Consider the following 12,234-nt stretch of genomic DNA (forward strand, 5'->3'; position numbering starts at 1 on the left):
AACAAAGATATATATTTAAGCTTAGATCGATAACTTAGCGTATTACACAAAGCAGGCTAAATGTATGTGCAATCTGAATTATAGTATATATGTCATTCCCTAAAATATTAAATGGTCAAAAGACAGAAACAGTTCTCAGTTACACACTACTAACAACCACATGAATGAATGCTCCAAATTATTAACAATATTTACAATCAAAATGACAAATTACCTCACATTCTACAAAGTTGGCAAAATGACAAAAAAAAAATAGGAGTGTCCAACAGCGACAGGATTTGGGGAAGATACATACTATGTAACATTCCTATGGGAAACTGAATCAGCAGACTATTTTGAAAAGTAATTCTGAATTACTCAAATGTTCATATCCTGTGACCCAGAGATTACTAGGCCTATACCCTATTATTAGAAGAAAGCCCCCATATACATCAAAATGCAAATAGAAGCACTTTCTTTTTGTTCCTTAGTTTTCTTTTATTCTTTTTTAAAATTTAGGCCTCTCTCCTTCCCTGAGATGGTAAGCAATCAGATATAGGTTATACATGTGCAATTACATGAAACATTTCCATAGTCATTACTACTCAAATAAAAGGGAAAAAAAAGGAAAAAGTCAGTAATAGCATGTTTTAAGTTGTATTCAAATAATATCACTTCTTTCTCTGGAAGCAGATAGTATGTTTTTTCACTAGTCCTTTGGGATTGTCTTGGAACACTATTGCTGAGAACTAAGTCATTCACAGTTCTTCATCAAATACTATGGCTGTTACTGTATGTTTTTCTTCTGTTCACTATGCATCGGTTCATAAGTCTGTCTAGGTTTTTCTAAAACGATACTGTCATTTTTGATAGCACAATAATATTCCATTATAATCCTTCACACCACAGCTTGTTTAGCTACCCCCCAAATGATGGGCATCCCTTCAATTTCCAATTCTTAGCCACCACAAAAATACACACACATCTCAAAACATGCAGACCTAAGAAAGTAAATGTTGCAAAATTGCAAATAACAAAAGCAGGGTTCAAAATAAGATGTATGAGAACAAAGCTTCACTCCATGCCTTTGAAAACACGTAAAATCCATAAGTATTACACATACTAGACAGCTTTTCAGACTTCCTAAAGATTATTGTTAAACAATAGACTTTTTAGACAATCATCAATTTTTTTTCCCCCTCTCTTTTGCTGTGATCTAGGATGGCTTTCTGAGAGGAAGGCGGATATTGAAGAAAACTACAGTGAAGTTAAAAAGAAATCAATTTAAAATTTTTTCAAAAAATTTTCAAAATTTCAAAAACTGCTCCCCCTTGAAGGTTACTGATTGTCAATCTTGCCTAATCCCAGGCCTTCAGAGATCTCTGCCACTGCCTTTTTGAGCAGTGGTTCTATGATCAACAAAAGGTCCAAACATAGTGGCTTGTGAGCTCAAGTCTTTATTCCATGTGATCACATCCTGCATTACTCCTGCACTCTCCCAAACTCCCACTGAACTCCACCTACTTCCTGGTCCCCACTAATATAGGGTCTATGAGGTCACATGCACAGCCAATAAGAGGAGACATATCCCGTTGATGATGCGTTCTCAATGCGACCAGAATTCCCATTCACTAGCAATCCTTACTAGCTGCATCAGGCATCAAAGCCTCTTTACTTCCTCTCTGACCCTTACAACTCTCTTTGCTTGTTTAGTGGGGACCACTCATCACATCAAACTAACTTTAACATCAACAATAGGTTGTTTAATGAGATTACAAGGTGTATAAAAATAAAACAAAGGCAAACAAAAGTAAAATAGTAAGAACTAGGTCCAACAGGGGCCAAAACCAAGAAAAGATAACATGGTATTCAAACCACTAGTTTAAAGGCATCATGGGAAGCAGGGCAAAACCTCTTCCCAGGCCACCATATGAATAGCGGGAGGCCAAGGGAGAAGTGCCCAAGTCCATTGTCTGGTTCTGTCAGTCTCTAGGTGTCCGTGCATCAACCAGAGCAATCCCAATTGAGCTGCTACACTGATGTTGTGTTCACTGTCTTTACTGGTGATTTGTTCCCAGTTTTTACTGGTGGTGTGCTCACTGTTTTCACTGGTGTGTTTACCATTTCTACTGGTAGGTGTGTTCGCCGTTTTTACTGGTGTTTTGTTCATTGTCTTTACTAATGTTTTCATTGTTTCTACTGGTGTTGTGTTCACCATTTTTACTGGTGTGTTCACTGTTCTTACTGGCGTTTTGTTCATGGTTTCTACTGGTAGTGTGTTCACTGTCTCTACTGGTGTTATGTTCACTGTTTTTGGTGTCATGGTCAGGAGGGACATGGCTTTTATCAGCATCTCAAGAACTGCTGATATTGGGCCTTTCTTTCTGGGCCATCATCGCTGACACCTTCGTCTGCTCTTTTTCTTTTTGATTCCCCAGGGCTCCCTTCCTCAGTCGTTGGATCTGCATCTGGAATGACAAGAGCATACCGGGGTCCCCAAACCCTGACCCAACCTGGGCTCTTCAAGAGGCCATCTAAGCCCTTCCACATCACTATGGAGAGAGGGCTCTTGAGCCTGCATGAGTCAGGCAAGAGGGTCATCTGAACCTCAATACTCTCTTTTCTTGTTTAGCGTCTTTAGGGTACGAATAGCCAATAATGGCTTGACCTGTGGGGTTATATGAGATGCCAGTGGAACGGGCAATGCCAACTTCAAAGCAGAAGGACCAAAAGGCAGAAGCTGTATAAGCTGGTCCATTAACTGTCTTAAGTGCACGTGGGACTCCAGCAATGGAAAAACAATGATAGATGGACAATTACACGCCTATTACCCCTGATTGTAGTTAAGCCATGAGGAATTGAGAATATGTATCCATGGTTACATGGATGCTCTGCCTCTTAACATGAATAACGTCCATTTGCCAAATTTCGTTGGTCTCAAACCACGAGGGTTCTTCCCTATAGGGAGGGTAGGAGCATAGAAAGGAAGGCAAGCTGTACAGGCTTTTACCATGCTCCCAGTTTCCTCTTCTGTTATCCCAAATTGCAAAAGTAAAGCTCGAGCAGCTTGATAATAAAAAATAGGACCTTGAAGTCCACTATGAGAGTGGACATGCAAGATATAAATTTTACCTGAATGCTTTCTCACTTGCTCTTGAAGTTCCTTAAAGAGCTGATATATATCAGAAGTTACAAATTTTATTTGAGCTGTGGCAATTCTTTGCACCACACCTACTGAATAGACCAAATCAGATATTATATTTACCTCTCCTAGATAATAAAAGCTATAATGATTACATACAATTCATTCTGCTGAGTGGACTGAAAAGGAGTTCTGACTACTCTCTTTATAGTTAAGTCACCAGAGTATACAGAACAAATATTTTGTTTGGATGCGTCTGTAAAGATAGTTGGTCCTTTAAGAGGAACCTTAGAAACCTTTTCTTCAAAAATCCATTGCCAATTATGTAACAGTCAGATTATCTTTAATGGAGACCAATGTGTAAAGTTTGGAACTGTGGCCAATAAAATTTGCCACTGTGGGATGGTTTCACAGCATGCATTAGTATAAAAGGTGTATGTCTTATCCCAGATAATTATCCTACTCTCTTAATGACCTATAAGATTCTAGCCATAAACACTGGGTAAGGAGTAAGGTTTTGTTCTGGTTGTGCTGGGAAATCCACTGGCTCCTTGATGAAGGACTGCTGTGGGTGCCTTTTTTTGTAGCAAAAACTTTTATTTCCAAGGCTTTTTGAGTGACTCAACCACATTGGATAAAGCCAGTTCAACTACTCTCAAAGCATCTTACGCTTCTTTTGTAAGCTGGCGTGGTGAGTCCAAAGCATTGGCTCCCCTTAAAATGTCATTCAAAGGTTGTAAGTGATAGGTCGTTAAGCCCAACCCTGGACACATCCATTGGATATCTCCTATGATTTCTGAAAGTCATTTAAGGTGTCCAACTTCTCTGTTCTTAAAGAAAGTTTTTGTACTGTAGGTACCTTAGTGTATACTTCACATCTTAAATATTAATAAGGAGAATACCCTTGAATTTTTTCTTGGGTTGTATACAATTGGTAGTTCCTTAATGTTTCTATAGTCTTTTGTAGACATGTTTCTAACATTTGCTACTCAGGTGCACATCCTAATATATCATCCATATAATGTAACAACATTACTTTTGGAAATGCTTTTCTTACTGGAGTAAGGGCAGGAGCAACATACATTTGACACACAGTAGTGCTATTTTTCATTCCCTGTGGCAAAACTGTCCATTCATATGTTTTATAAAGCTCAGCTAAATTAATGCTAGGCACTGGAAAGGCAAATCTTTTCATATCCTCCTTATCTAGAGGGATAGAAGAGAAACAATCCTTAATCCAGAGAGACCATTCCCTAGGCAATTGAGCAGGAGATAGAAGCCCAAACTCAAGAGCTCCATTGCTCCATCTGTTCATTTACTTTTCTCAAATCAGTCAATATCCTCCATTTTCCAGATTTCTTGCTTACAACAAATACAGGGGAATTCCAAGGACTTAGAAAAGGCTGTAAATGTCCTTGGTCAAATTGCTCCTGTACTATATCTAATAAGGCCAGAATTTTTTCACTTTGGAAGATGTCTCTTCCCCAAATTTTGATGGGGATTTTTTTTTTTAAACTATAAAAGGAGTAAAAACTCCTGTTTTGCCTTTAAAAGTCCATCTCAAAGGGGAAGCACTAATTTCAGCTGCTATTGATCCTCCTACGCCAGACATGTAGGTGTCTACCTTAATCTTTGGCCAGTGACTGGGCCAACTGGCACTGCTAATGACTGTACATTCTGCACCTGTATCTACCAACCTTTTCAATGGTGCCATTTACATAGATAGTTAGCATATGTTGGTTAGCTGTAGCAGCTGCACTTCAGAATATTCCTAGATTCTGTTGCTGGGAGTCAAAATCTGGATAAATATCACCAAATTGCATTTCAGGAGTGTGAATCAGTAAACCTGATGCTACTCCTCCTCCTAGGTCATAGATCACACATTGCCTACCTATATTAGCGACTGAGACAATAGCTACACATTCCTCAGTTTCCCAAATCAGTGTATTGATAGATACTGTTTTATAAGTACTCTCAGAAAATTAAGTGGTCAAGCCTACCAAGTGTGAGGCAAAGGATCTATAGGCAGAACAGGAACAGATTTCAACTCTCCAGGAGATATCTTAGTAGGTCCCAGCAGCATACAGCTTTACTGTCCCTAACTGCAATCCCCTTGTCCCACAAAGATTCTCTGGGTATATTAGCTGCCACCAAGCCACAAGTGTTTTTTTTGCCTGGGGCCCTGAAGCCAAGCCCCACCTCTTGTAATAAGGACGTAGGGGGTGGGCAAAACTGCTTCATGGGCGGTGCTGATGGTGTCATCACTCTTCCCACCCAGTAAGATGGAGTTGAGGGAAAAGGGTCAAGATATAGGGAATACCCTAAGAGTGCATACTCTGTGGTAGGCAGAATTGGAACAGAAAGAGCTTTGCATGTGAAAAGCACCAAATCCCTTCTCTTCTGCAAGGTTCTTGACACACCTACTAATTCTTTTTCTGCCTAGCTCACCATGATAATTAAGATACTTAACTCTCATCCCCAAAGGGGCTAAACCCTGCAGATCTCCTAAAGAGGTAACAGGTAAAATAAATCAGTAAAATGCTAAAAAAGATTTCTTCAACTATGTTCCACATGCTGTCCCTGAGGCTACAGCCACCAATCCTTTATTTGCTTTTGTCCTGATACTTCCTTGTTTGGCTGTCCAAGTTAAAATCTTTCCTAGTTTTAAAACTTGTGAAATTTCTTAACCTATTGTATTCAGTTAGTTCTTCCATTATTAACTGCTGTAAAAGTAGCTTTTTGTTCTTTCTCTGCCTCAGCCTGCAGGCTGAGCTCTTGTACTTTTTGCTGCTGTATTTTTTGCTGCAGTATTTTTACTGCTGTAAAATAACTTTTCGTTTCTTCTCTAACTAAACCTGTAACTCTTGCACTTATTGTTCTAATTGTTGTAATCTTTTGTTTCTTCTCTTCCTCAGCCTGGAGGCAGAATTCTTGTACTTTTAGTTCTAACTGCTGTAAATTAACTTTTCAGTTCTTCTATTCCTCCTGATTTTTTTCAATGAGCCCGGGAGCAAGCCCCCTACTCCTTCCTCATCAGATGTGTTCTCTGCTACAGAATCACCCACCTGGCTCTCTAACTTAATATACTTGAGCTGCGTGCACGGCTGTGTCATCGGGCATGATCACGGGTAAACTTAAGCCCCAGATCCATTACGCTTCTCTACCTTCTTCTCAGCTCTCGATGAAGCTGTTCAAACCTTCGAGTCCTGACAACTTTGAATGCGCTGCCTCCACATTGGGCTGCCACTTGTAGCCTCCCCCTCAGAGGTTACTGATTTTCAGTTTTGCCTAATCCCAGGCCTTCAGAAATCCCTGGCCACTGCCTCTTAGAGCAGTGATCCTTTACTATTTACCTAATCCTAGGTCTTCAGAGAACTCTGGCCACTGCCTCACAGTAGTGGTTCTCTTGTCCAACAGAGTGCCCAGCGTCTTTGCAAGCTCAGATCTTTATTGTACAGGATCACATCCTATACCACTCCTACACTCCTCCTGCACTCTCCTGCATTCCCACTGAACTCCACCTACTTCCTAGTCCCTACTACTAATATTGGGTCTATGAGGTCACACACACAGCCAATAAGAGAAGGAGGCATCTCCCATTGATGACAGGTTCTCAACGCCACTAGAGTTCCCATTTGAGAGATGGTCCCTATTAGCTGCAAAGATCACGTCCAGGTGCCTCAGGCATCAAAGCCCCTTTACTTCCTCATTATACTATGCGAGGTTCCTCTTGGACCCTTACATGCAACAGACAATGAGGTGATTCGAGTAGTTCCAACAGACTTGTGATGCAAAGTGCCATCCAAATCCAGAGAAAGAACTAGGGAGACTGAATGTGAATCAAAGCATAATATTTATACTTTTTTGTTGTTTGCTTGTTTTTTTTCCCCCTTTCTTGAGGTCTCTCCCCGGCCCCCCCCCTTGGTCTGTTTTTTTTTTTTTTTTTTGGGGGGGGGGCACAGCATGACAAATGATGGAAATATGTTTAGAAGAATCACACATGTTTAACCTATATTAGTTTTCTTGTGGTCTTGGAGAGGAAAGGAGAAAAATTTGTACAAGGTTTTGCAAAGGTGAATGTTAAAAACAACCTTTTGGGGGCAGCTAGATGGCACAGTGGATACAAAATTTCTCTCCTCTTGCTGGATTTTGCTGTTAAAATATAGTAATACTAATGATTTATATGGGTTTATTTTATATCCTACAACTTTTTCAAAGTTAATTGTCTTCAACTTCAAGTAGACTTTCTAGGGCTCTCTTACATAAACCACGGATGAGTTTTGCATGACTATATATGCATAGCCTATATGCTTGTTGTCTTGGGAAGAAGGAAGAAAAATTTGGAGCACAGAATCTTACAAAAATGAATGTTGAAAACAATCTTTACATATAAATTTTTCCCCCTTTTTCTTTTTTTGCTGAGGCAATGGGGATTAAGTGACTTGCAAAGGGTCCCAGAGCTAGGAAATATTAACTGCCTGAGGCCAGATTTTAACTCAGGTCCTCCTGACTTCAGGGGTGGTATTCTATCCACTGCGCCACCTAGCTGCCCCTCTTTAGATATAATTGGAAAAAATAAAATAAAATATTGAGTGAAAAAAGAAAACGAGTATTTCTTCTTTACTTATGTTCATTCTACCATTAACCTATTTTGTCTTATTGCTATAGCTAGCAGTTCTAGTGCTACACTGAATAGTAATGACAAAGACATTCTGGCTTTATTCCTAATCTCACTGGAAAGTTGGCCGTTTATCCTCATCTATTTATTCTCATTAGAGAGAATATTGCTTTTTGGTTTTAGAAAAGTTATCAATCATATCATATCATATATATTATTCCTATGTTTTCTATTTTTTTAAATATTAAGTGTCATAGCAAAAGTTTCTTCTCTATTGATAGAAATCATTTTTGTTGTTATTGCTATTAAAATACTGCCAATTGTGTTTAAAGGCTTCCTGATATTGAACCAGGTACAAATAGAGCACAGTAATATAATACAGTCTTGTCATATATTACTAAAGTCTCCTTGATAATTAATATTTTTATATAAATATTCGTTAGGAATGGTTGATAGTTTATTGTTTTGACTTTCCTTGGTTCAGTTTATCAAGACCATATACTCGTATCTTGTTAGTAATTTGGTAGAAAACCTTTCTTATTGTTTTCCCCCCAAACAATTTGAATAGTTTTTTAATGTTTGATATAATATACTTGTAAATGCATAGGTCCTAGGTTCTTTTCCTTTTATGACTTTTTTCAGTTTTATTGTCATAGAAATTGTGTGCAACAGTTCTTACTAATTTATTCCTCATTGGTTATGCTTTTATTGATTAGGAATGCTCAGATTTCCCAAACAAAAGGCCAGAGAGATTGCTGTATTAATTCTTTTAAGGATATTGATTACAGTGTCCCTAATCCATCAGACAGGTAGACTCTGGTTGAGGCCTCAAAGTTGAGATATTTTGGAGGAAAGAGGGAATCACATAACGCATGAAGTGAAATGAAATTCTCATTAGATTTAGAGTGATAGTGTCCTTTTTCCATGAAGGCCTACGGAGATTAAAACGGCCCAGCTGGGGCCTGAACTCTGTGACTTCTCAGTTTGCCATTCTTGTCATAATTCTATGCAACTCCACAAAGGAGTCCCTGTACAGAATAGAAACTAATGGGAAAGCACAAATCATAAGAATATGAAACTAAGATATAATCTCAAAAAGGGCACTGGGAGAGTGGATGAGAATGCTAAAAGACTCAAGGATGGATGAGCCAAAAACTTACCTCTGTATTCTGCTTGTGGCGCGCACTCTTGCAATGATTTGCCATTGTTTTCTGATCGGAATAGAAGAGGGAACAAATAGGACAGAAGAAACCGGCCTTCGGTATAAGAAAATCTAAATCTGGAAGACAAGACAACAAGGAAGACAGAAGATGTGTGTGTGTGTGCATGCAGGGAGGTAGTATGTTTTTTCTACTAACTCTAATTTGACACTGCAATTCCACAACCTTCACTGGGCACCAAGATGCTCTGGCCCTCATCGATCCCAGGGAAATGGCAGCCTGGTTATGATGCCTCCAGATAATTCTTAGAAAAGTTTAGGATTTCAATACATTACGAAGGGCTGAGAAATTCCCCAACCTCATGAGGACTTCAACCTGCTTGGAAATACAGTGGGTCACAAAAAGAGCTGGATTTGTCATCCAGTTATCTCCAGGGCTTAGCTTTGTCACTGCCATGACAATGACCTTAAGGCCATGAGAAAACATGCCATCAAGTACCATACCACAGACTCTCATATATTTATGATAAATATGGTATTTACTCCAAAGAGCAAAAGGAGAGAAGGGTATTCAGATGACAGTCCCATTAACAGTTCAACATCAAGAAAGGAATAAAGCTAATACTATTATAGTTGTACCCAGTCTAATAAACCACCTACTTCCCAAAAAGGGCAAGTATTGAATTGTGGCACTTTCAACAATTCCAATATATTTCCTCAATTTTTTATCCAAAATACTGTTGTCGCTGAAAAACTGCATATGATGAGAAAAGATTCATATGCTTTTTCTCCTAAAGTATAATAGCAGATGACTTTTGACTTCTGAGCTCACAAGGCTCTCTTGTTGTCTCTCATGAGCTTCCATGTTATGAATTACTTGTATATATGCTATATATCTTTAGTATCACGCCAACAGCTGCACAAAGATTTGGATAAAATGTTTTGTTGTTGATGTTGTTGGACTGGTCTGAGGTTACTTGCCTAATGAAGACTCTTCATCTTTCTTTCTCTTTTTCTCAGGTTCTGCATCTTCCGATCCAGATTCTTCAACTAAAATTACAATTGAGTTTAAAGAAAAACAAACAAACTCCCCACATGATCTACAGGCAAGCACTTTTCCAATCTCCCAAATAGTGTTCTCCAAAGACCTTTTCTAATTCTCACTGCACTCCATTTTCTCATCAACAAAAAGACATCATGTTTTCTCCTATAATTATTAGGAATTTTTTAAAGTAGACAATACACAGTGAACTAAAATTCATTGTTGGCCTGCCTGTGGGATCTAATACTCCAGGGATGGGGTGACTAAGAAGTTGAATAAAAGGTCAAATAATGATTTCTTTTGTATGATCTGTATGCTGGAATTATAGACAACATTTACTGCTTCTGTCTGTTGAAAGTTAAAAGTGGAAACATCCTGAGACAGCATAGCAGCACCTGCGGATTTACAGACCAGAAATTGGAGCTCTGAATTGGTAACACTGCCATAAGAACAAGTAGAATATGAGGAAAACCTTGAAACTGTAGAATTTCCATTATAAGAGACTTCAAAATAATAATTTTTTACTTCAGGGTCATAGATCCTTTTAAGCAATCTAGTGCAGTCTAAGAAAGAGCCTGTTCTCAGAATATTTTTAAATGTTTTAAATAAAAGACCTAAGATTAATGAATTCTATAAAAATAGTTATAAATTTAAAAACAAGTCCACAGTTACCAGGTTAAGAACAAAACCCTGATGATTCCTCCCCTATAATTTACCTTAACAAGTATTCATAAAATCAAAGTCTAGAGTCCTTGAAAACATCCTGTTCAAGCCCCAGTGCCCCTCCTTTTATAGGTGCAGAAAGTATAGACCAGTAAGAAAGCAAGACTAAACCCTGTGCACTAGCACTCAAACACCTGAAGACCATGAGTATGGCCTTTCTAGGTTGGGTGTTGTCAGGGACTCTGGGAAACTCCAGGCCCTCCTCTTACAGTCTTCCAACTTGTCAACATCCTTGCTCCAAAATTACAAATGGTGGTACCAGCACTGATTACCAAATCGCTGCCTCATCTTTGCCTGTTAACTTCCCCACAGTCCTATCACCCTGATAAGATTTCTACTGGATTTGCAGTTCATTAAAACTCCCAGATCTCTTGAAAACAGATTAGCTGTGGGCTGATCATGTTTCTTCCTTTTTGTTGTTACAAGAGGCTTATTTCTGGTAACTGTGTTAGGTTTCACATTCATGTCTACTGAATTTTATCTTAAATTCAGTCCAATGTCAGAGTTATCAATCTCTTTTTAGTCCTTCTTCGTCATCTGCAATTCAGACTATGACATCACCTATCCTTTTAACATTTTAATCTGTAAGTAGAACAGATCTTATACAGCCCTTTACAGCTTCCTGGAACACTCTCCTAGCACACTAGAACTTCAAATTTTATCAAACATCTTATAGAAGTTAATTACTCCTACTTGCTCACTCTTGATCTGTAAGCTGTTTTTCTCTGGCTGTTGGTCAATGTAATAAGTTTTGCACATGAATGTGTTTTTTGGATGAAGTGACTAAATGACTACTTGAGGTTTCTCCTAAGCACCTCACTTCAAAGTTGTTGTTTCATTTTTACTGTTGGCTAAATATGAAAAGACCTTCTGAGTATTTCTTTTTTGATGAATCAACTGGTCTAAGTTGTATGAATAGGTTTAGCTTGGAGGGAAGACTGGGCCAAGTGGAAGCACATGGAGAGTTAGGGGAGCCGGACTCCTCAAGTTGCTGAAACACTGCCCTATGGAAGAAGGATGAGGCTTGTATGTTTGGTCCCATGAGAAAGCAGCAGCAGCAATAGAAATTAAAGTAAAGCAGATTTAGGTCTGATCCTAATTAAATACTCAATTAGGAGAATGACTTGCCTAAGCCCAACTCCCTGAGAACCTTTAAGCACTGAGCCTGACTTGTTTGTCTGTGGCTCCTTTTTAACTTCTGACCGAGTTTGCCCCTGTACAAACTGGACCTTCACTTGCATAGAGCCCAGCTTTACCTGTATTCAAGGCTTCTTCCAGTTTGGGCTGTTCTGAGGTATCAGATGTCTCAGAGGACGGCATTTTCTTGCTTCGACTCCTTTTAGCTGAAGTTTTGGCTTTAAAAAAGAAGTGATAAAATGAATAAAACTCATGTACTAGCAAATCCCTGGATTTCCAAAATGAAGAAAATCTGATATGTATTATATATTGTTCAATTCAGTTCCAGAAACCTATAAGTGGACATTTTTCTTTCTTTTTTTTTTTTTTCCTATGTATGCACAGGGAATGGGGAAAGGTAAAGAAGAAAACACTGCTTAGGAAAAACTTTCTGA

The 12,234-nt window shown here is 38.7% G+C and overlaps 1 protein-coding gene across 7 annotated transcripts in view; it reads right to left on the reverse strand.

The window, feature by feature from the left end:
* Positions 1-12,234, reverse strand: part of ZNF638 (zinc finger protein 638) — a 140,185-nt gene that overhangs the window by 2,237 nt on the left and 125,714 nt on the right. For 6 of the 7 annotated variants that reach the window (XM_031949724.1, XM_031949722.1, XM_031949721.1 and 3 more), the window contains 3 exons: positions 11,920-12,018; positions 9,880-9,948; positions 8,900-9,018 (listed from right to left, as the gene is read on the reverse strand). In XM_031949724.1, coding sequence (XP_031805584.1) covers positions 8,900-9,018; positions 9,880-9,948; positions 11,920-12,018 — 287 coding nt within the window. The remainder of the gene's footprint in view (positions 1-8,899; positions 9,019-9,879; positions 9,949-11,919; positions 12,019-12,234) is intronic. The other variant, XM_031949723.1, reaches the window with a different exon arrangement.

Source organism: Sarcophilus harrisii, chromosome 2 (genome assembly GCF_902635505.1).
Source record: "Sarcophilus harrisii chromosome 2, mSarHar1.11, whole genome shotgun sequence".
Classification (NCBI taxonomy): domain Eukaryota; kingdom Metazoa; phylum Chordata; class Mammalia; order Dasyuromorphia; family Dasyuridae; genus Sarcophilus; species Sarcophilus harrisii.